Source organism: Patella vulgata, chromosome 7 (assembly GCF_932274485.2).
Source record: "Patella vulgata chromosome 7, xgPatVulg1.2, whole genome shotgun sequence".
NCBI classification, from domain to species: Eukaryota; Metazoa; Mollusca; class Gastropoda; family Patellidae; genus Patella; species Patella vulgata.
Window position 1 is genome coordinate 5,564,119 of NC_065885.2, and position 26,166 is coordinate 5,590,284.

Sequence of the window (26,166 nt, forward strand, 5' to 3'; positions counted from 1 at the left end):
GAACTCAATGATAATGAAGACAGTTTTAGTAGACCGTTGTGGATCGGTGGCCGTATATTTTTTTTAATTACATTAGAATTTTACATCGTCACCAGTGCAGGATAAATTGGAATAATTGAATTTTTAATATGAATAACAAATGAGTTGTCTGGAAGAGTAATGGAATTATCAGATTATCTAATACCTTCATTAAAATAACTAAAAACTTACTCATACTGTACATATTAAAAAGAGAGAGAGGTAGAAATGGGGTTTAATGTCCACTCGACACAAACTAGGTCATTTCGGGACCAACACATGGTTCAATTTTTTTTTCATAATTCGCTTGCGCATAGGGGTCTTTAGCAGTGGGAGGAAACCGGAGGACCCAGAGAAAACCCATGAGGTTGGACAGGCGACCCTACTCTTTGTCACATACAACCGGGGAATCGAAACCACGCCAGTTGACTTTATGATAAAGCGTGCATGTGCTAACCATTCAGCCATCCATTCACTTGATTTGATATTTGTTTCACTGTAACCCAGGTATCGTTTAATCTTGTGTATCTAGCACTGATTTCTTTCACATCCGTTTAATAACAAATCTTTGTTTAAAAATTCGTAGAAATCATTTAAAATCACCAGAAATCATCTAATTTGTACATGTGTCCAGTTTAAAGCTGACTGATTAATTTTGATAATGAGTGTCCAATTTACAAGTATTTAATTTCCTTATCACTGTTCAAAAATTAATCATTTACATCATTAATCAATTGGGTTGTTTATTTTTTAACAATGATTGAGAAATTAAACACTTGTAAATTGGACACTCATTATCAAAATTGAATGGTCAGCTTTAAACTGGACAGAAGTACAAATTAAACGATATATGGTGATTTTAAACAGTTTTTACAAATTTTTAAACAAAGATTGGTTATTAAACGAATGTGAAAGAAATTAGTGCTAGATACACAAGATTAACTGATACCTGTGTTACAGTGTTTATTGTTTGCAATGTCTACATGTATAATCTGTCTTGTCCGCAAGTTTATCTTGTAGATTTTTGTTTTGTGTAGTGCAGTCCTCCTGCACTTACTATTAAGTATCATTCTTTAAACTTAGAGTAGCTGATATCTAATGTGCATTTTGTGTATAGTGAGGTCCTCCTGCACTTACTATTAAGTATAGTTCTTTAAACTTAGAGTAGCTGATATCTAATGTGCATTTTGTGTGTAGTGAGGTCCTCCTGCACTTACTATTAAGTATAGTTCTTTAAACTTAGAGTACATGTACATGGGTATATCATTATTCTAGCTCCCTTAATTTATGTTAAAATTTAATCAAATTGATTATTTAACATTTAATTAAGAAAAGAAACAAATAATATCAATGGTAGACCTTGGTGGCCATGTTGCTGTATATTTTTATTTAAAGGGACAATAACACTCTTGCTGGCTTGAAAGCTCCAGAAAATAAATAATATCTCTATCTAAGTACTAGATGTTTAAGTGTCCTACCTGTTGTGTAAATACATCCTATTTTACTTGTCCAGAGGGTTCAAAAATATTTTTAAATCGAAGTTTCATTTGAAAAGGTTTACGTTAGACGTTTCAAACCATTATGTTGAATTTTTCAAAATTTTTAAATAAGGTGAGTTAAGATGAAATTTGTATCATCAATTAATTGAAATATTCTAAAATAGTACAATTTGTTGACCAGAATAAAGATTGGGACATATTATTCAGTTACAACAAGAGTGGTATTGAGCCTTTAATAGAATTTTAACATTTCCATTGTCTGTGCAAGATGTGACAAAAGTACATGTACTTGTATAAAATACAAAACATGTAATTAAAATATTTGAACAGATTCATCTCCATGTTTGAATGTGGAATTTAAATAAAATCAATAATTATATAAAGATTGATCAGACTTATCACCACTTTTAATCCGATTTAATCTGATTTTAACAGAATATGTCAGATTAGCTTGGCTGATTATCTGGTTGTAATCTGGACTTTGCTGATAATTATGGTAATTCCCATACATACACAATGTATTCATATCTTTACATATTGCAGATTAATCTACGCAAATCATTCATAATGTTAGGAATAATCTGAGTTAAAGGGGCATTATGGGAGATTAGATAAAGAGCTGGCAGTTCTCGCTATAGTAGTTAAAAACTAGATAATATGTAAAGTTAATATGCTGAAAATTTCAGTTAAATTGCTTCACTCTGAACCGAGATATTAGCGATTGAATGTTAGGTCTAGCCTTGATCATCATTACAAAAGTCGGTACGAAAAAAACCAACATAGTCTTGATTTTCCATTTTTGGATTAAATCATCAATGAGCATTGAGCAGCAAATCGGATTCAAATCCAGTGAAAATACGACACTTAAGATTGCTCCATTCTGAACAGAGATATTAGAGATTGAATTTTAGGTCTAGCCTCGATCATCATTACTAAAGTCGATACGATAAAAACATAGTCTCGATTATCCATTTCATGATTAAATCATGAAAGGTTAGCAGCAAATCGGTTCCTAATCCAATAAATATCGCAGGCTAGCATTGACATCGAGAGTTGATTATGGTCTGGATAAGTTAATTAATGTCTAATTAATAATTTAAATAACATTTTAGGCCTAAAGAAAGACCTGCAATAGGCAGATTTAGATCTTGCATAATGTATGTTTAAACAGGCATTAAACAAGAGCTAAATTTGCCTATTGCAAGTCTTTCTTTAGGCCTTAAATGTTATACATACTATTAATTAGACATTTATTAACATGACAAGACCATAATCGACCGTCGATACTATCAAATAGGTCTGATTTTAAGTAGATTAGAACAGTTCAGACATTTAATGTTTTAATCTAAATATGATGAAGCGTGGCTAAATAATTATTTAGACATTTATTTACATGACATGCAGAAACCATAACATTCAACTGATGACATACTTATTATTTTCGTGTATATTTAACTTGCAACTGCATTCTATCTTATTTTGTGTGTAATTATAGTGTTCCTCCTATATTCTACTTGTATAATGTATATGTTTTGTAGTTTAGGAGTGCCTTCCCAAACTTCTCACTTTAAAATGCTATTGCATTTCAAATGATTTTGAATTTACCATGATATTACATGTATATATGTCTTTGTAGCTTAGGAGGGACTTATGGAAGATTAGTCTTTTTGCAAACTAAAAAAGTCACCTCATTAAATAAAGTTTTTATTATTATTATTAAAGTTACATGAACACTTGAAAATCGAGGCTACATGTATCTTGTCTTCAAACACCTATAACTTGGCTCAAAATACAATAATTTATCTGAATATCTGACTGAAATTTTCAATATACATGTACTCATCATTTTACATTATTTAATTTTAAACTATTAATAGCAAGAATGACCAGATCTTTATTATCTAAACCTTACATAATGCATCTGTAACATCCAAATATATTGCACCAACCAGGCAGGCAACATGCAGTGTGCAAAAAGGGAATTAAGGTCTGCACTTCCACTTAGGATTTTAGAGTTATACTACATGCCAACGCTGGATAAACAAATAATATCAGAAGTCACAAGAAATCTCTGAAAATTTTCAGGTTCATTAGGTATAAAAGAATTGGACCAACCAAATTCCACGTGTCATGTGTTAGTGATAAGTAGTACATTAAGGGAAAATTTTATAGTACATGTATCTTGATCAGCTGACCAGATGTTATATCATCCAGTCACTTTAAAACCATTCATCATATTGAATTCTTTCTTCCAATGAAAGATGTTTATATCATCCAGTCACTTTAAAACCATTAAAGGGACAATAACACTCTTGCTGGCTTGACAGCTCCAGTAAATAAATATTAGCCTTATTCTAAGTATTAGATGTTTAAGTGTCCTACCTGTTGTGTAAATTATCCATTACATCCTATTTTACTTGTCCAGAGGGTTTGAAAATATTTTTAAATCCAAGTCAAATTTGAAAAGGTTTACGTTAGGCTTTTCAAATCATTTAGTTGAATTTTTCCAATTTTTTAAATTATGTGTACTAAGATGAAATTTGTATCATCAATTAATTGGAATACTGTAAAATAGTACAATTTGTTGACCAGAATAATGATTGGGACATATTATTCAGTTACAACAAGAGTGGTATTGAGCCTTTAATCATATTGAATTCTTTTTTTTCCTAATGTTGATTTGTGTGTGGTGTAGTTATCCTGTACTTAATATTGAACTTATTTCAAAATACATTTCTGATGAGTGAGAGAGAGAGAGATAGAGAGAGATGGAACTTGATGTCCACTCTTCACAAAGGAGGTCATTTTCGGGACTAACACATAGTACATGTACAATTCGCATTAGCAGTTGGAGGAAACCCAGAGGATCCGCAGAGAAAACCAAACAGGTTGGACAAACTACGCTACTCCTTGTCCAACAATACATGCTGGGAATCGAAACCACGACACTTGGACTCAATGACAGACTTGATCTAAAATGTACACCATTCCCCCATGGAAATAATATTGGTTCTAAGATCTTACTTTCTGTTCTACTACACCAAATGGGCTAAGGCGTCATGAGGAAAATTTTGAATTGATAGATGTGTTTCTGGCTTCTTTTCGATGAATTCCAAACATGATATAAACACATCAGTACATGTAGATTGTAAAAATGAAATGAATTTCATCATTTCTAATTTGAGATTCTTATTATGTAGGCTACTTGTACAGTGTATATGTATAGGTTTAATTTATTACCAACATAAATATATTTGTCCTATTAATTTAACAATTCAGTTTGACACAGATACAGCTGTAGTGTAGTAATAATATACATGTATGTTGTGAGTATCAGATGATAATATGACAACACTTGACCTCTCTCCCATCTGTTTGACAAATGTTATACCACAGCTAAATCTATTTGTTAAGGCTAGCTCAATTTTTGTCAAGGTCGCTGAGATGTAAATACGGTTAGGGCATGTGATTGTTGGCGAGATTGTAGGTTAGGGTTAGGGTAACCATTTGGGCTACATCCAGGTTTAGGGTTGGGATTAGCGCTAGCTCTGTTTACATGTTGTGACCTATGAAGAAAAATTGAGCTGGCCTTATCAATTAGCACTAACCGTTATAACACTTTAAATAACACACATATTTACATGTTACTATAGCGATTTAGTTTTATCTGGTTGAAAACCTACATGTATTTAAGATTAATACTTCATATATAATGTTAAAGCACACACTTCACAGTTCTAATCTTAAAACCCTCATTGACAAGTCACTCTATATCCCTGTGAACATGTAAAGGTCAGATAGTAACCATGCAGCATTTTTGCATTTTTCGTTAAAATATCAAATTTCTATGGTTTTAATCCATGCTAATATGTACCCAGATTGATTATTGTAAATATTTAATTAAGAAAATTGAAATGAAATGGGGTTTAACGTCCTACTGTTCTGCTCCGAATTGGGCTAATGAAGACGGGTATACGCCATACAGTGTGCTATGAGGGAAATTTTGCCCGGACAGCGGCATTACGGCCTACTCTTACATGTATATCGAATTCCAACTGTCAAGGGATCTTTTATTTGCACACCAATGTGTACACAGGACCTTGGTTTTTCGCCCCATCTGAACGACTAGACAGCTGTCCTTGTCAGGCTCTCCGCCCTGCATCATTGACAAGGGGGAACCACGCCGGAAATTATGGATGAAATTTCTCGGTCTATGCAGGAATCGAACACCCGACCTCCAGACTAGCAAGCCAGCGTCTTACCCACTTGGCCACCGTGGCCCCTTAATTAAGAAAACAAAAACTAAATACTAACGCTAGATACATGTAATGTCCCAGTTTGGATCTAACCGGATATGAATCAGGCTTAACAATAAATATTCACAGATAATAAAATGGCCGCATGCTTTTTAAATAACGAAGCAGAATAGATTGAAGAAATTTCAATCCCACGTATCTTTGTAAATACTGAACGGAATTGAACCATTTTTGGACTGATATTCAGTCGAAAAAACCTCCCTGTAAATGGCCGTAATCAACAAATTGAAAAAATCACTCCCCTAAAAAAGCTCTCCCAGTTTTGATAAGAAGAGTGTTTTAGAAATTAAGGAGAGTGATCTGATATTAAGGAAAGTGATTAGTTTTGTGTATGGGAAATGGTTCTGAAGATCAATAACTGCATGCAAGACATTTATTCCTGCTTTCATAATTGATAATAAAGGAGCGCAATTTTCGACATTCAAGTGCTCAGCGGGCGCTCGTGAGAGATTGGTTGCCTTAAAAACCAATGATTAGATATTCCTATTAAAGATTCCTACATGTATAATCCTACAATGGTGAAACAGGACTTTAAAGATGCTTTCCTGCATACAAACTTTCTGATTAGATGATATATTCGGACTAAAAACATATTAAAACTAATTTATCTATCGAAAGTTTGCTTCACATCCCGTTCAAAACATTTTAACCTTTTCAAAACATTCTAATTGCAAGAAAATGGTTTTAACATCCATTCTACCCAAACTAGTTTATTTCGGGACTAACATATGGTTCAATTTTATTTCAAAAAGCTGCTTGTGCGTAAGGGCTTTTAGCAGTGGGAGGAAACTGGAGGTCCTAGAGAAAACACACGAGGTTGGATAGGTGACCCTACTCCTTGTCACATAAAATCAGGGAATCGAAACCAACCAACCCCCTAGTCTCCATTTTGAGGGTTTCCTCCCACATACATGTACCATACAATGTAACTTAGTTCTGCAATGACCTACACATATTTTGTATCAAGTCGGGGTTAATAAGCATGCTGTGCGCATTAGATCATAAGGTCTGTCAATGAGTCAAATACTGTGATTTCTATTCCCAGGTTGTACATGACAAGAAGTAGGAAAAGCGAATTATCGAACCATATGTTAAGTCTCAAAATGACCTACACATATTTTATGTCAAGTGGAGGTTAAACCTCTGTCTCTCCTCCAGAACAACAAACATGTAAATCAGTTTATCCAAACATAGTAGCCTAATTGTTGAAAGAAGAGGAGCAGATTGATGCAAGTAGTTTTATTATGACAAGATGTGAATATTTCAGTATCTTATCTATCACTGAATCAATGATGTACAGATCATAGACAAACATCTATCTAACATTTCTCACATACATGTCTATAAAACTCATTAATAACAAGATTTCTAAACAGTGGGGTGTCCCTTTAAAGTAAAAGAGACTCCCAACAGATTGGGATAACGAGTGTAGCATCTGGGTGATATAAACGGGATTCTTTGTTATTAAGGTTATATATTTATTGTTGTAGTCACCTGATAGACATTCTTCTGTTTATGTATCACAGTAATTAGACCAATGTTACATTAACCATGCTAACTTTATAGGTCAGTGGCAGTGGCCCCCCAATAATAACTTTTATCATAAAGTTATCTTTAGGGACTAATGACTTTCGGTAAAAGCCTTGCCATTTCTTTCCTTAAACTCATTATCTCTGTATCTAGACTGTTGAATGTTGTATACATGTACATGTATCAGAGAGAGGGAGAGAGAGAGTTTAATATCCACTTAACACAAACCAAGTCATTTTGGGACTAACATACAGTATGCTTCTATTTTAATAAAATTTTATTAAACTTGCTGTTAGTACCGTAATGTGTCAAAAATCCACTCGAGACAAACCAGGTCATTTTGGGACTAACATACAGTATGCTTCAATTTTATTTGAATAAAATTTTATTAAACTTGCTGTTAGTACCGTAATGTGTCAAAATCCACTTGACACAAACCAAGTCATTTTAGGACTAACATACAGTATGCTTCAATTTTATGTTATTAGATTGGCTTTTAGTACATGTACCCTAATGTGTCAAAAATCTGAATATCAATTTTATTAACATTTTTCCAAACACATGTATCTTAAAGTATCTAGGCATCATTTACATTTCTTGGAGGATAACAATCCATTAATTACCGTAAGACAAAACAATCAAAATATTAAAATAAAACCAAGAATATTCAAATTTGAACAAATAGTGGTAATTAATGAATGTGAAACGAGTTGAAATATTGGTGGAACTGATTGGGTTGTCTTTTTATAATTTAAATAATGAAAAGGGTGATTTTGAGGAATATGGTGGAAGTTGGACCTCTTGTCTAATAGGAAAAAATAACAGCCAATAAATGGATCAATTAGTATAATTTACAAAAATACAAGCTCCAACTGGGCAAATGAAGATGGGCATAGTGTGCTATGATGAGGGAAATTTAGACCAGGCAGCGGTAACTACGGCCTACTCTTATATGTAATTCCAACTGCCAAGGGTTCTTTTAGGTGCACGTCAATGTGTAAACGGGAGCTCAGTTTTATGTCACATCTCAACGACTATATGCCGTCCCTTGCCAGGCCCTCTGGCATCTGTCCTGCACCACTGACAAGAGTTACAAAAATATAATCAATAGCTCTGTGTATATTAGGTCTATAAGCTGTGGAAATTATTTTTACATGTTCTGAAATATGCAAAGACTGCATTACTTTTCAAAAGTTCAACGCGGAACTTACGTTGTTAATCAGACTGGAAGTAAGAAAACTTTTACTTTTGGCTTTTCCTTCTTTTTTTTTATTAATTTTATATTTTAAATAGGTTAAATTCTAAGTAATTCTATTAAAACTAAAATAAATATTTCATGAATGAAAATTAACAGCAAAAACATTTTTTATCAAAAAATAATATTTACCTTTGCTGGTCGAACTGCCGTTTGGTCATTAGATTCTGAGGTAGTCACACTTTTGGGTCTGTAACAGGCACCGTCCGGTAAATCATCCGGTCGAAAATGTTCTTTTTTCAACTCGGCCACAAACACTGAGTCGGAACCCGAGTCAGTGCGCTGATATTTTGCAACCGACTCCTTTTGTTCCAGCGGCTCCATGTCATCACTTGTATCCGAATGTTTCTTCTGTTTCAATAAATGCATCGTGTACGGTACTTAGACATGTCTCTAGCAATACGCGTGTTGTAATCAGAACCTTGTTATGATGACAACAACCCGATCTTTGTTTTCACCCCTCGCCATCTTGCAATCAGACACTCAATACTATTACTTCCGGGTTAGCACTTGACCTCTGGATGGCTTCAAGGGGGGGCGTGGTTATTTGTATTTGTATTGACTGACACGAATTTAGTCAGGTCATGACCGGGAAATCTTGAATGATGGCGACAACACTTATGTTTTATCAGATAAATAGAATAGCTTCCACTCACGAACATGTTTAACCATCTGAGATAGACGTAATTATTTATATTCATTGAGCATAAAATTTTAGTGTTATTCTAAGATTAAATATTTCATCAACAAGGCAATTAATTAATTGAAAATCAAGAAATGATTAAGTAAATGGTTTGTAAGTCTAACAGAGATGGGAGAGAGAGAGAGAGAGAAATGGGGTTTAACGTCCACTCGACACAAACTAGATCATTTCGGGACTAACACATGGTTCAATTTTATTTCAATAATTCACTTGCGCGTAGGGGTCTTTAGCAGTGGGAGGAAACCGGAGGACCCGGAGAAAACCCACGAGGTTGGACAGGCGACCCTACTCCTTGTCAACAGAGATGGGAGAAAGAGAGAGAGAGAGAGAGATTGGGTTTAACATCCACTCGAAACAGACTAGGTCATTTCGGGGCTAACATATGGTTTTTAAAATTTTATTTCAACAAATTGCTTGCGTGTAGGGGTCTTTAGCAGTGGTGGGAAACCGAAGGACCGGGAGAAAACCCACAAGGTTGAACAGGTGACCCTGCTCCTTGTCATGTACAACCGGGGATTTGAAACTATGCCAGTTGACTCAATGACAGGCCTTATGATACAGAGTACACTAGTTACTCTAGTAACGTAATAATGTATCGGCTCTGAATAGCCTTCTACTACGTTACTGGGTGGCCTGAATGACAACTAGTTAGTTACTCTAGTAACGTAATAATGTTATTACGTTACTAGAGTAACTAAGAGTACACGTGCTAACCATTCGGCCATCCAACACACCAGAGAGGTGGGATTATAAGTTTAAGTCTAAAAGAGAGCAAGAGAGTGAGTTTTTAGTTAATATGTCTGGAGTTTAATGTCCATCCAATACAAACTAGGTTATTTGGAGACTAACATATTGTTCAATTTTATTTCAATAATTCGCTTACACATAGGGGGTCTTTAGCAGTGGAAGAAAACTGGATGACAGGCGACCCTACTCATCTCCCCCATACAAGCTGGGAATCAAAATCAGACCCCTTCACTTAAATGACAGACCTTATCATCTAAAGCATGAGTTAGACCATTTGGTCACCCCTGTAAGTATTACTCCTCTTATGCTCATTCAGTAATTGCCAGTATAAAGTAGACAAGGGGTTGATTGAAGGGGTGGGTGGGGAGGTTTGTCGGTCCCTATACACAAAGAGGGAAAGAGAGAGAAATTGGGTTTTAACTCCTAATTTATTTGCAGTGAATGGGCTAACGCAAACATACAGTGAACTGTGTCTATGTATAGTAATACCGTATTTGTAGTTGTCGTATCGATTGTAACACCTGTCAGGTGTTATGTCAATAAAACAATCAATGTTAGGTTACTACAACTATATATTTACACATTGTTTTCACGTCACCATTACTCCTCTAGTCTCTTATACTCATTCAGTCATTGCCAATCAGCAGCCCCTAAAGAAAGACAGATTTAGCTCTTGCATAATGTATGTTTAAGGATTGGGGTATCCCTTGCAAATTACAATATCCCTGCGCCCCTGAGGTTCCCCGACACCAGGAACGAAACACGGAAACTCTAGTGAGCCAGCACTCTATTCACTGCGTCAGGACTGAAACCTAGAAACTCCTGTTTAGTGATGAGCCAGCGCTCTATTCACTGCACCACAAAGGCTCCCCCACATAAAAACAAAAACAAAAGTAGGATATATAGCATAAAGATGTTTATTTATATTGATATATATTGTCTGAGTGCTTACCATGGTAACAATATTAACGAAGATGAAATAATAATTAGTAAATTAAAGATGAGTATACACGTGATGATCTACAATCACAACTTTACGCGGCAATTTACAACATGTGACAGCAAAATGAGTCGCAAGTAAAAATATTTTTTTAATGATATAACATGAAAGGTAAAAGTTTAGATTTAGAGAAAGAGAGAAATATGGGATTTAATGTCCACTCGACACAAACAGGTCATTTCGGGATTAACATATGATTCAATTTCATTTAAATAATTCGCTTGCGCGTAGGAGTCTTTAGCAGTGGGAGGAAACCGAAGGACCCAAAGAAAATCCACGAGGTTAGACAAGTGACCCTACTCCTTGTCACATACAACCGGGAAATCGAAACCATGCTAGTTGACTCAATGACAGACCTTATGATACAGCGTGCACATAATAACCATTCAGCCATCCAACCCCCTTTCGATTTAGATAAAGCAAACTATTTTTTTTTCATATTTTTTGCCCATTTCAACATTTTTGTACATATATCGTAAACAATGACTTGCAACTTCAAACTGGTTAAAACACAGATCCTATTTCGTTTCGTTTTTATAGTTCAAAATTTCGATTTTACTTGTCTTTACTACACTTGGATCTGGAAGCGTTGTTATTTAACTCGTGTTCTGCTTGAAATGAGGGGTCAGCCAATCAAATGGTCTGTCGAATCGAGCGTTTTACCTTTTTTGCGCGGAACTATGGGTAGACATTAGCGGCAATAGAAATCAAAACAAAGCAAAAGTAGATAAAAAATACATGGCGGTCGCTAATTGGTTAATCGAATGACTGACGTAATCGGGTCAAATGTCGCTTGCTTGGTACCTGACGTCATAGAACGTGAACTCCCACTATAACTTGTTAGATCTACATGTAGTGTAGGCCATCGAAAGAATAAAAAACGAAACGAAATATAGATCTATATTTTAATTAGATTGTTGCACTTATTTTAATTAGATTCTGACTCATTTTGCGGTCACGGGTCGCCTATATATAAATATAGGTAACGTTGACATGCAGAGAGTGAGGGGGGGGGGGTGGCCTGGGGGTACATTAATTCAAAGATGAAAATAAAGTTTTTTTAAATTTGATTTGAATAAAAAGTTTATTTTATCTGTTTTGACATATTTAAAATGTCTGCCTATCTCACTTTTGTGAGTACTAGGTCCCTTGTTTGTGTTTTGCGGGATATACAATGTACATGTTGACTCCAGACGTCATCAATCTCTGCACGCCACTAACAGGTAAAAACAATTACATAACGATAATATAAAATACAGATGCAGATTCATTATTCTGCTTCCACAAACTTCATACTTATATCATTAACGAAAAATGTGTAAAATATGAAAACTTTTCTATAGTGGGTGAGAGAAAAAGAATGGGTTTAACTCCACTCGACACAACTAGGTTATTTCGGGACTAACATGGTTTGATTGTATTTCAATGATTCACTTGCACGTAGCGGTCTTTAGCAGTTGGAGGAAACAGGACCCTGAGAAAACCCATGAGGTTGGACAGTCGACCCTACTCTTTGTCACGTACAACTGGGGAATCAAACCCACACCAGTTGACTCAATGACAGACCTTATGATACAGCTTGCACTTGCTAACCATTCAGCCACCCAACCCCTGTGAAAGATTAAAATACCAAGTATTTCCCATACACCGGTACATATATAGCCCTCCCATTCTCGTAGGCGGTATCACTTTGATGGAAGCAGACGTTAAATAAAGCCATTTGCCACTCTAAAAAAACCTATTTCTGGTTTTTTTTCTGGTACATTGGCAGTAATATTAGATTTGTATAATTTTTTAACCAGTCTTCTTTTTAGATCGACTAATTTTTTTTTTATTGGTTTTGAAATATACATTCAAGATTTAGTTTCAGAAAATTGGTCAACAATTTTCTTTCAAATATCACTAATGGATTAAGTGTATAACAAAACAAGCATGAAGGTAAATAAAATCATTTTGAGATCCATGGTACATCTGTTATGTACTGGTACTAATAAAGAAATTTTATTGTATATGGACCTAGTCCAGGCCCCAGGTTCACAAAGCATTCTTAGACTTTAAGTTATAAATTTATTCAAAATATATCCTTTATAAAACTTTTGTTGTTTTAACGTATCAAATACATCAATAAGAAACTATGTACAAAGTTTTGTGTTTCTGGATCAAAGAGATTTTTCATAAACAGTGATTGAAAGTTGAGTAAATTCTTAAGTTAAACATACATTATGCAAGAGCTAAATCTGCCTATTGTAGGTCTTTCTTTAGGCCTGAAATGTTATATAAACTATTAATTAGACATTAATTAACTTGTCATCGCTAACCTGTGATATTTACTGGATTAGGATCCGATCTGCTGCTATACGCTCATCCATGATTAAATCATGAATGGATAATCAAGACTATGTTTTTTATCATACCGACTTTAGTAATGATGATTGTGGCTAGATCCAAAATTCAATCGCTAAATTCTCGGTTCAGAGTGGATCAATTTGACTGAAATTTTCAGCAAATTCCCTTTACATTACCTAGTTTTTAACTATTATAGTGAGAACTGCCAGCTCTTTATCTAATCCCCCATAATGTATCTTTAAGTTTGAGAATGATTTGTGAACTCCTCAAGGCCTGTTTGTTATTATCCGTGTTAACTTATAGAATATAGAAAATTACAAACAAATTAATCATATTTACATCCGCATCACAGTTTTCACACAATTACCAGAAGCTTCTTACAAAAACTAGAAGTCAATATACACAATTTCTTAAAGGCTCGATGCGCCATTTGCATTTTCGCAAAAATATCAAATTTCTCACGGTTATATATGTACACAGATTATTCAACATTTAAGCTTAAACATCCACATTATTCCTATAGCACTGAATGACACATCAAGAGAGAGAGAGAGAAATGGGGTTTAACGTCAACTCGACACAAACTAGGTCATTTCGGGACTAACATATGGTTTAATTTTATTTCAATAATTCGCTTGCGCGTAGGGGTCTTTAGCAGTGGGAGGAAACCGGAGGACCCAGAGAAAACCCATGAGGTTGGACAGGCGACCCTACTCCTTGTCACATAAAACCGGGGATTCGAAACCACACCAGTTGACTCAATGACAGACTTAAAAATACAGCGCGCGCACGCTAACCATTCAGCCATCCAACCCCCCGAATGACACATCAAGCCTTTAAGTTTAGCATTTTTGGGATGGGTGATAGGTATACTGTATTAGAACAATTATCATGAAGAGCGCACACAGCTAACATATCAGGGTACCTTTTATCTTCATCGTTTAACGTGAAAAAGTGCAACTTTACATTTGTGCTAATACATGTATGTTTGGATAGTATATTTTTAGCAAAAGCAACACAGATCATCGTTTGTATGTCACTTTTAAAATATTCTAGTTCTCATTAAATACTGCACGTTCATAGTTACCGTATTATAGGGGAGTTAACTCCATATATACATTTCCGACAGATTTGGAAGTTTCAAGTAGACTCCATCATCATGTAGGCCTAGATAACGCTGGTGATTTGTCCTTGACAATCAGAAATAGCAATGGATAACCCCAAATTAAAATGGTGACCACTGACAAAATAAAAATCTCCTACCAACATCAGATGGTCTGAGATCCAGGATATAGTATTTTTTGTATGGCTTACAACCACTAAGATTATGAAACATCCATTGAAAATAATGAGAACTGCACAGACCACCGTCAACAGATTATGACACAACCATTGATTATGATTATGTTTTAAATTATGATTATGACACAACCATTATCTAAGATTATGAAACAGCCAATCAAAAGTCTCTATAACCATTGCTTCGGATTATGATTATGTCACAACCATTGCTTCAGATTATGATTATGTCACAACCATTGCTTCAGATTATGATTATGACACAACCATTGATTCAGATTATGAAACAACCAATCAACAGTCTTTATAACCATTGCTTTAGATTATGACACATCCAATCAAATTTCGTGGTCCATGATACACCATATGCATTTCGGAATTGAGTGATGAAATATTTGATGGCTGCCTCCTCATCTTTTTCAACGGCTAATGTTTTTCTCACGTAACCTATATCATCCAATGATTGAAGTTCTGGTATACCACATGACAACATGAGCGTAAACAAGGTAATTATCAAGTGAGAATGTTTCCGCAGTATTATGTAAGCAGATACACATAATTCTTGAAACCTGGAAAATAATTAGACAAATATTTAAATTAACAGAAATATATAAACATCGGGGACTGCAGTGAAACAGATATAGCGTTTAAAGTCCATTTGACACAAACTAGGTCATTTCGGAACTTGGTTTGATAAAGACGGGAGAACCCTCGTCGAAACGTCGCTGAAATAAATCCTACAAGTAACTTGTATTCGGTATAATTGTGTCATGTGTTATTTTCATCCAGTTACTAAATGCCACTTAAACAATTTAACAAATGTTTCAATCTTATTTCAATAATTCGCTTTCCCGTACTTGTCTTTAGCAGTTGGAGGGAAACTGGTTGGACAGACGGCGACCCTACCCCTTGTCATGTACAAACAGGGAACGAAACCACATCACTTGACTTAATGACAGATCTTATGATCTAAAGTCTTCTAATATCTCTGTAAAGATGATTGCCTTCAACCCATGACGTCATATCATGCAGCGTCAATCATTGGCTCATTGGCGCGTGCAATGTTTACATAAAACGTTACTGATTCAAGCAGAATGGCGGTTTTTACTCATTTTAATACCCATTTAAACTAAAATAGGAAATAATTTTTACCTACAATACTTCAAATGTCTTTATTTATTTTTCTAATACATAAACAAAATGTTTTAGAATTTAATTTGTCGGAGGAAAAAAGTTAATATTTGTGGCTCATTAAGTCGCATCGATGTCATCCTTATCAGTGATTGTCGCGGCGAAGCGAATATTCACTGCTGATCAGTGTGCATCCAACCATCCTCCCCAACAGACCTCAGTAAAATAAGACATAAGGATATAACACATTATTTCAAGTCCTATATCATATATGGAGCTACAATGAGGTAGGTAATATGTGAGTAAGACGCTGGCTCACTAACCAGGCCTTTGGTTCGCTCCCAACATTGGCCGAGAAAGTCTGCGTCAGTGGTGCAGGATAGGGCCTGGGCAAGGACAGTGTTTAGATGTACAGATGGTATGGAAAGCTGAAATTCCGTATACACATTGTCGTACACGTAATAGAACCCTTGACAGTTGGAATTCGAAATACGAGTAAGCTGTAGCGTCGCTGTTGAGTAAAAAACTTCACCCAATTTCAATTCATACTTATATCAAGTGGGAGCCACGGTGGCTAAGTGGGAAGAAGCTGGCTCGATAGCCTGGAGGTCAAGTGTTCGATCTCAGCATTGGCCGATAAAGTTCATCGTGATCTTCTGACGTGGTTTCCCCCTTGTCAGTGGTGCAGGACGGAGGGCGTGCATGTAAAAGATCCCTTGACAGGTGGATTTTGATATAAGAATAGGCCATAGTGCTGCTGCCCGGGAAAAATTTCCCTCATAACACACTGTATGGCGTATGCACGTCACCATTAGCCCAGTCGAAGTAGAGAGAGAGAGAGAAATGGGGTTTAAAGTACACTCGACACAAACTAGGTCACTTCGGGACTAACATATGGTTTAATTTTATTTCAATAATTCGCTTGAGCGTAGGGGTCTTTAGCAGTGGGAGGAAACCGGAGGACCCGGAGAAAAGCCACGAGGCTGGACAGGCCAGTAGAAGCAGAACAGTAGGACATTAAACCTCATTTCATTTCATTTCTTATATCAAATATTTCTACTTACTTCACATATTCCTTTTGTTTAGCTGGTTGGTCAACACCTTTAGATATAACTCTTATAAAATCTTCTGTTAATACAAATGGTACCCTTTCTCTGTTGATCCCAAATTTCTTTTTCTTATGGTCTAAAAAGTGGCCGAAGTCTATATGGAATACCTGAATAAAAACATTAAAATGTGAAGAAAAAAAAGTTTTATTTAGTATGTGATGACAACACATTTTAAACATCAACAATTATCAAAAATAAACAAATTACTATGGAAAATTATTCAAGTTATGTGGTCTAAGGGGAGATAATATGACTTAAAGGTGGAGGCAGACCACCATTTAATTTCATCATCTCGGCACCCACGAATTGTAGTTCGTCTATTTATAGCAATTCTCTCTCTCTCTCTTTTCTCCCCTTTTGCATGCCCATTTGTGTTGATTTTTTGGTCTCGAATGGACGAAGAGGGTTTGAATTAACATTTTCTGCCAGGTTTTGGTAAATATTCATGATTTTGAGGCGGAAGGATAAGAGGGTTATCAGGTTAGCTACGGCGATATGTACGGCAACTAGTTACATGTTTTTAGTATGCTTCTTCAAGTTTGTGTATCTCAAAATTTTGGTGGTCAACCTCATACAAATTTTAGTGCAAAGACATGACCATTTGTTCCTCTGTCTGTAGTGAAAAGCATTCAGCCCAACGAAAATTTGGGGAAAAGTTGGAGGTGGGCAAAGAGGCCAGAATTAACATTGAAGTCAATGGGGAAATTAATGGTGGTCTGCCTCCAGGTGCAGTGCACATAGTTACCTCCCTTGTACACATTTGACAATATTTCTTATTTTCCACATATTTCTGTCCTACTTCAGTCATAATTACATCAACTTTATTTCTTAAATTATCTTTTAATTATATAATTATATAATGCACAGGTTTTGAATTTCTAGTCAACAAAGAAAGCAGTTGATATTGGTGATAATCTTTATAGTTTGTGACAATGTATTAGTCAGGGACAGCTAGCAACCTATTTCCACAAGTTATTTCGAAATAAAACCAGGAAACGTATTCATACATTTTGGTTGCAATTGGCTAAATGTTTAGCATTTAGATGTTGATGATGATGATGATGATAACAAAACAGATGGGCATACAATTTGCATAAAGCTAAAAATAGAACTGTATCTTTGCCTACCTGTCCAGATTCCGTGACCATTATATTTTCTGGATGTCTGTCACCGATACCCAAGACGAACGTAGCCACACAATATCCAGCACATGATCGTGTAAATGTGTCTATAGCTTGATCATATCTAAAAATAGACAAGTAAACAAATGAAATAGGGTTTAACATCCTACTTTTCTGAACTGACTGGGAACCTCGTATAAACAGGATCTCATTTTTTTTCGTCTCATCTGAACAACTGAACAGTTGTCCTTGTCAGGCCCTCCGTCCTGTATCACTGACAAGGGGAAACCACGCCGGAAAATCCCGATGAACTTTCTTGGCCAATGCAGGGATCGAACACGCAACCTCCAGGCTAGCGAGCCAGCGTCTTGCCCACTTAGCCAGTAGATGGGTGTACGACAGTTCTCCCTCCAATCACGTTGTTTATAGGTATGTATGATTATTCAGTTTCATTTACGTTTTCAGTAACATTTACCAGGGTTGCCAACGTCACATTTTTGAAAATATTCAAATTTGTCATCGAGTTTACTTTCTGTAACAGGGGTAAAATATTTACGTGCAATAATTAAACAGGGTTATGCAACCCTTTTAAAGAGACGCAGGATTAACTAAGAAACAGATAATATTCTTAATATGACCTTATAGGTGACCTTTAATATGAAATTCATCAAAAATGGAGAGAAATATATAATAGTAAGTGTCGGAGGACCCAAACTACACGAAAACCCTAAAAACAAACCTGAAGACAAGACACAACCTAATCAAGCGAATAGACCTGGATGTCAATCATAAGTGTCACTGTGCTGAAGAGTCGCGGGCATTGAAAATATTTGAATATTGTCAAATTTCTACCTGTCGGAATTTTTTTCTTTTATCCAGCGATGAAGTTGTGATGAATCCATCTGAATAGCAGCCCGAGCCCCACCACGTGATTGTATAGATGTTATAGTTTTTGCATTACGGACAACCTCTATTAACCCCACGTCTTTACCAGTCGACATACAACCATACGGTATCATTCTGTAATTATAACAAAAAGAAATGAAACGAAATTAAATGGGGTTTAACGTCCTACTGTTCTGCTCCGACTGGGCTAATGAAGATGGGCATATGCCATACAAGGTGCTATAAGGGAAATTTTGTCTGGGCAGTGGCACTATGGCCTACTCTTATATAGAATTCCAACTGCCAAGGGATCTTTGACCTCAGGTGTTTTTTTTTTTGTCCCATACAAATGACTATATCGAGTTTCAATTGCCAAGCCTCAAATTTATCATGAAAATAACCCAATAATAAAGAAATGAATCCTCAAATTTATCATGAAAATAACCCCCCAAAAAAGCAACGAACCCTCAAATTTATCATAAAAATAACCCAAAAATAAAGCAAAAAACCCTCAACATTGATCATGAAAATAAAGGAAATTAGGTTCAAAGGTTTTCACTGAATTCTACTACCACTACTTCTTTTTCATCCCGCACCGAGAGAAGTTAAAGTACGTATCCATGACAATCTTATTTCGGAAAAAAAGCCTGACATTTATCATGAAAACCACACTGGAAAATCATGGCTGAACTTTCGGGGACAATACTAAGATCGAACCATTACATCCTGGTTAGTGAGTCAGCACTTCTACTCACTGAGACAGCGCATTTACTCACCAAGTCACTGCGACTACCTTGTTACGTGAGAGAGAGAGAGAGAGAAATGGGGTTTAACGTCCACTCGACACAAACAAGGTCATTTCGGGACTAACATTTGGTTCAATTTTATTTCAATAATTTGCTTGCGTGTAGGGCTCTTTAGCAGTGGGAGGAAACCGGAGGACCCTGAGAAAACCCACGAGGTTGGACAGACGATCCTACTCCTTGTCACGTACAACCGGGGAATCGAAACCCCGCCAGTTGACTCAAAGGCAGACCGTATGATACAGTGCGTGCGTGCTAACCATTCGGCCATCCAAACCCCCACCTTGTTAGGTATGTATTATTGATAATTCCTACCTGAGATCTAATCCTTCACCTTTCCATATTGAATCCATCAATTTAATAACTTGTAACGTTAACATATCCTGTCGTAAATCTGTTCATAGAATTAAACAAAATAATACTTGGACAAATGAAATGGGGTTTAACATCCTACTTTTCTGCCCCAATTGGGCTAATGAAGACAGGCATACGCCATACAGTATGCTATGAGGGAAATTTTTGCACGGACAGCCATTGCCTACTCTTATATTGAATTCCATTCCAACTGTTAAGGGTTCTTTTACATGCATGCCAAAAGGTACACAGGACCTTGAGATTACATGTATCTACTGTTTACAGAGGATGACGAAAGTTAACAAATGTTTTCAAAAATTTATAATTCATCATATCTCTGTGAATACAAAAACTAGGTCATTTCAGGACTAACACATGGTTCAATTTTATTTCAATAATTCACTTGCACGTAAGGGTCTTTAGCAGTGGGAGGAAACCGGGAGACCCGGAGAAAACCCACGAGGTTGGACAGACGACCCTACTCCTTGTCATGTACAACCGGGGAATCGAAACCATGCCACTTGACTCAATAACTGACCTTATGATACAACGCACATGTGCTAACCATTCGGCCATCCAACCCCCCATACAAAAGTGAAGACTCATCATTTAAAATTTACTTTCTTACCATCTCCATTCTTAAATATAATCTGGAAATCAGGATCGGCTATATCAGCCATTGGATCAGGATTGTTCCACACTAACCATAAGGGACGTTTCTTGGACGGCATTACTTTACAAAAATCTTTCCTGAAAAATATTTATGGATTTTTTAATAAAAGATGAATTATGTAAGATTTACATTAAGAGCTGACAACTCTTGCGATACTAGTTTGAAGTAGATAATGGAAAAGGAATATATTGATAATTACAGTCAAAGTACTTATCAGTGTTTGTAGTTCTGATAAGAATAGCATAGTCACGATTTTCATTGCTACCGTTTTTACGATAATAAAAAAAGTCTCAATTTTCCTTTTTTAAATTAAATTATTAAATGATGATCATGCTTCAATCCATTGAAAATCACGACCATCCGATCGACAGGGCTTGTCACAAGCAAATTGGAGGCGAGTAGATGACTACTCACGCAATTGTAGACTTGCGCGAGTGAGGCGAGTACATGTATTTACTCACGCAGAATGATGTGCGTGAGTAGCCATTTAAATTCCATGTGCCTAATGGCAATGCTCTTGTCACTTCGGTGGAAGCGGACGTTGAATAAAGCTATTTCACACACAAAGGCAATGCATACTCTTTTATTTCCTTGGCAGTAATATTATCTGTAAATCGTCTTCCCATGACAATAACGTTGCAAGGGAAACTGGGTTTCCTTTTGCCATCGTTGGCGTGCTGAGGGGATTCGGGTAAAGCTTAGAAAGGTAAAAGAACAGGCAAAACAATTTCAATCCCATCAATTTGTAGAAAAGATGCGGGATCGAAAGAATTGCTATTAATAGAAACGACAACATCCGCTCAATGTTTGATTATCCAGACACGGCAAAGGACATCCGCTTAAAAACCGCCTGGCAGTACGCGTCTCAAAGTATTTTTAGTAACAACAGTTGGAACTGGAAAAACACGCCGCGTGCGCAATAGTGCATCAATATGAAGGCATACAAATTGTTTACGGCTTTTTATATTACGATATTCAATTATTTCTGATTAAATTATTTTTTATATTTGCGCGAGTACTTAATCACTCACGTAAATTTGGTTTTACGCAAGCGAGTAATTACTCGCGTCTCGTGGCAAGCCCTGGATCGATGCTGTAGAGAGTTGATTATGGTCTTGTCATGTTAATAAATGTCTAATTAATAGTTTACATAACATTTGAAGCCAAAAGAAAGGTCTGCATTAGACAGATTTAGATCTTATGCGATGTATCTTTAAAAAAAAAAAAAACCTATTTGTGTGAATTGTAGGAAAATATCACTCGATATATGACCACAATGGTGAATAGAATGACTTACTTGATATCACCCAATATATGACCACAACATAATGGTGAATTAACACGATGTAGAGCTTCCTGATAATCAGGTTGTTGTAACTGTTCATGTAAACGTTTCATTTGATCATCCTGAAATATATTCATTTCATAATAAATATCTGAACGTATTGAAACAATCTGATAAATCGGAAATACATTCATTTCAAAATTAAAAAAAACAAATCAATTTGATACCAAATAAGTTAATACAATTTAGATAAATAAAAATGAAATGAGGTTTAACGTCCTACTGTTCTGCTCCAACTGGGCTAATGAAGACGCGCACATGCCATACAGTATGCTATGAGGGAAGTTTTGCCTGGACAGTGCACTATGGCCTACATTTATGTGCAAGCCAATGTGTACATGGGAGCCCGTTTTTTTTCATCCTATCCGCACGACTATACACTGTCCCTTGCCAGGCCCTCTGTCATGCACCATTAACAAGGTGGAATCCCCCCAGAAAATTTACAATGAAGTTTCTCGGCCAACACTGGGATCAAACAGATGAACACGGGACCTCCAGGTTAGCGAGCGAACATCCTACTCACTGAGCTACCGTGACTTACTGAATTAAAGTGAAGTCAAATATCAAGAGAGAAAGAAAGAAATGGGGTTTAACGTCCACTCGACACAAACTAGGTCATTTTGAGACTAACACATGGTTCTATTTTATTTCAATAATTCGCTTGTGCGCAGGGGTCTTTAGTAGTGAGAGGTAATTACTACATTAAAGGACCCGTCTTCATTATCTGATTTATGGATATTGAAATTTAAACCACCGAGGGATCCTTGACCACAAGATTATATTGTGCATTGTTGGTTCAACTACTACTGTATTTCTACTACACAATTTGTAAATTCTCATTTGGGCTTGATAACACTAAGAAAATATTTATATTGTTTTCCATATAAATTGTATTGTGTTCATTTGTTGTCCTACTTGTACTATAAGTTTGTCCAACCTATACAAGTATACTGCCCTACCTGTAGAATTTTATTGTGTTACCTGTTCAAGTTTGTCACGTACAACCGGGGAATTAAAACCACATCCAGATGACTCAGTGACAGACCTTATGATACAGTGTGTACGCACTAACCATTCGGCCATCCAACCCCCACCCCCCTTCAAATATTAAGATAAATCCAATAAATATAACCAAGTGACTCACATCTTTTACTTCTGATTTCAACATATCGGTAAGTTTGGTGAGTTTATCTAGGGATTCCACCTGTTTTATCAGCACTTTAAGATGAGAACCACAACCTCGACTATAAGCTTCTAATATTAAACCAAATCGGAGTCGGATAGATGTCTGGTGCATTTCAGATCTGGAAAGAAAACAAATATGTATAAACTCAATCTGATTAAAATACCGATCTATATTTATGGGGATTAAAGTCCACTCTACAAAAACTAGGTCATTTTCCGACTATCAGATGGTTCAATTTTATTTTAATAATTCGCTTGGGCATTGGGGGTTTTAGCAGTGGGAGAAAACCAGAGGACCAGGAGAAAAATCACTTTCTTCAATAACAGACATTACGATCTAAAGCGCAAGCTTTCAACTAATCGGCCCTCCGCTCCCCCCCCCCCCCATCCTCTGATATTAAAGAATTGTGTACTTACTTTAAATGCCAGAAAAAGAAGTTACCAATTCTTTGATTAAGGAGAGCTCTTTTCAACAAGAAAGATGTTAATGGATTCTCTAGATATGGTTCATATTTTAAAGCCTGAAATAAACAAATTGTTGAACTCTTTAAATATATAGAAGACACAATAGATGAACGGCAACAAACCATTAAAAATAGTAACAGAGTAGACATTAATAGATATCTAAGGGGAGAGAGGCCACTCGAAATTTTTTTTTTTAAATTTTAAAAATTATCACCCAACAGCAGTACAAAAACAAACTTAGGTTGCAATGAAAGGTGGTTTCACTGTAATCTAGGTATCATTTAATCTTGTGTATTTAACACTAACTTCTTTCACATTCATTTAATATCAAATCTTTGTTTAAAAATTTTAAAAATTCAATAATCTTGTATCTGTAATTACTACATTAAAGGACCCGTCTTCATTATCTGATTTATGGATATTGAAATTTAAACCACCGAGGGATCCTTGACCACAAGGTTATATTGTGCATTGTTGGTTCAACTACTACTGTATTTCTACTACACAATTTGTAAATTCTCATTTGGGCTTGATAACACTAAGAAAATATTTATATTGTTTTCCATATAAATTGTGTTGTGTTCATTTGTTGCCCTACTTGTACTATAAGTTTGTCCAACCTATACAAGTATACTGCCCTACCTGTAGAATTTTATTGTGTTACCTGTTCAAGTTGTTGATCTACCTGTACAATTTTTTTTTTTACCAGTACAAATTTATTGATATACCTGTACATGTTCGTTGTCCTACCTGTACTTATTTATTGATCTACCTGTACAAGGTTGTGGCCCTACCTGCACAAGTTTGTTGATCTACCTGTACAAGTTTGTTGATTTACCTGTACAAGTTTATTGTGTTACCTGTACATTTATAAGCACTCAAAGATTTTATTTAGTTGTCTTACCTGTACAAGTTGTAATAAATATTGTGATAATTTATAATCTGTCATTCCTTTATCTAAACAAGACACAGCAAATTCTCGAACTTTGAGATCAGAGAAGGAGCAATCTAATAATTCTAAACCAACTTCAGGTTCAACAACTGGCCATCTATCTATCAACAGATATAGCTGGAATAAAAATTGTCAAAACCATTAGGTTTACTTAAATCCGAGAAATTTCTAATTAGCAAATCCACAGGTGATATAATAGGTTGATAAGTGTACAAAGTTTTATAAAGTTATCTTAAATAGATTTGGGATATGTCCCGGAAACTATTATGAGAGGGACAGAAATAGTGTTTAACGTCCACTCAACACAAAGTAGGTCACTTCGGGACTAAAACATGGTTCAATTTTATTTCAATAATTCCCTGTCGCATAGGGGTCTTTAGTAGTGGGAGGAAACCCAAGGATCCAGAAAAACCCCACAAGATTGGAGAGGCGATCCTACTCCTTGTGACGCACAACCGTGGAATCGAAACCACACCAGTTGACTCAATGACATACCTTATGATACAACGTGCACACGTTAACCATTCGGCCATCCAACCCCTCGAAACCATTAAGTACACTTAAGGCAAAGGTTAAATCCTATGCATTCACAAGGTTACATAAATATATCTTGAATAGTCTAAGAGATGTGCTTACTTCAAGAAATAGATATTTTAAGGTATAAAAAGAAAGGAATCCGTCATCAACCTCCTGCGTCCTTGTATACAAAACAAGTCAAATTTGTTTCCATGTAAACACAAAAATTATCAAATTCAAGAAATTTCTAATTAGCACAAGGCATAAATAGATGTGTGTACAAAGATGCGTTGCAGGGTTTATAATATAATCTTGAATTAAAACAAGGATGGTTGGACGAATGGAACCCATTTCAATATTGCTCCCTTCTATTATACATCACAAGATGTATTCGAATCCACTACTATTGTAGGCCAACGATGGCATCGAAAGTTGATTATGAAGTGGATATGTTAATTAATGTCTAATTAATAATTTAGACAGCATTCCAGGCCTAAGGAAAGACGTGCAATAGGCAGATTTAGCTCTTACATAATGTATGTTTAAGATTCAATATTCACAATATTTAAATAATGACTAGCAACTTTAATTTAACAAACAAAAAAAGGTTCCGACTAACCTGTGCAACGTCTTTTCTCTCTTGCCACTTTACAGATAACAATAATTTAGGTAGGGAATTTGGTCGTGTTAAACAATTCTCTCTGAAAGATAAAATTTCAATAATCTTGTATTTTATAATTAAAGCATTGCCTCTTCATTAGTCCAGTAGGTGCAGAATAGTAGGACATTAAACCTTATTTAATTTCACATTAAAGGGCATAAATGAAATGCTCTGACTGGGCTAATGAAGACGGGAAGGTCATAAAGCTCTAACTCAATATCATCCACATTACAAACACTGATTATTGGCCCTG

General features: G+C 35.7%; 2 protein-coding genes across 6 annotated transcripts in view; both read right to left on the reverse strand.

Moving 5' to 3' along the window:
• LOC126827120 (tensin-1) overlaps positions 1 to 9,091 on the reverse strand; it is a 98,509-nt gene extending 89,418 nt beyond the window's left edge. For all 3 annotated transcript variants that reach the window (XM_056102536.1, XM_056102535.1, XM_056102534.1), the window contains exon 1: positions 8,751 to 9,091. In XM_056102536.1, the coding sequence (XP_055958511.1) occupies positions 8,751 to 8,987 (237 nt within the window). In that variant the 5' untranslated portion in view covers positions 8,988 to 9,091. The remainder of the gene's footprint in view (positions 1 to 8,750) is intronic.
• The window catches only part of LOC126827113 (phosphatidylinositol 4,5-bisphosphate 3-kinase catalytic subunit alpha isoform), a 324,427-nt gene that overhangs the window by 286,851 nt on the left and 11,410 nt on the right, over positions 1 to 26,166 (reverse strand). For 2 of the 3 annotated variants that reach the window (XM_056102532.1, XM_050556312.2), the window contains exons 11-21: positions 25,872 to 25,953; positions 24,689 to 24,853; positions 23,737 to 23,840; positions 23,279 to 23,438; positions 22,087 to 22,196; positions 20,745 to 20,866; positions 20,078 to 20,156; positions 18,927 to 19,094; positions 18,081 to 18,198; positions 16,909 to 17,060; positions 10,963 to 15,282 (exon numbers count right to left, since the gene is read on the reverse strand). In XM_056102532.1, coding sequence (XP_055958507.1) covers positions 15,018 to 15,282; positions 16,909 to 17,060; positions 18,081 to 18,198; positions 18,927 to 19,094; positions 20,078 to 20,156; positions 20,745 to 20,866; positions 22,087 to 22,196; positions 23,279 to 23,438; positions 23,737 to 23,840; positions 24,689 to 24,853; positions 25,872 to 25,953 — 1,525 coding nt within the window. In that variant the 3' untranslated portion in view covers positions 10,963 to 15,017. Of the gene's footprint in view, positions 1 to 10,962; positions 15,283 to 16,908; positions 17,061 to 18,080; positions 18,199 to 18,926; positions 19,095 to 20,077; positions 20,157 to 20,744; positions 20,867 to 22,086; positions 22,197 to 23,278; positions 23,439 to 23,736; positions 23,841 to 24,688; positions 24,854 to 25,871; positions 25,954 to 26,166 lie in introns of those variants that run through there. The other variant, XR_008788868.1, reaches the window with a different exon arrangement.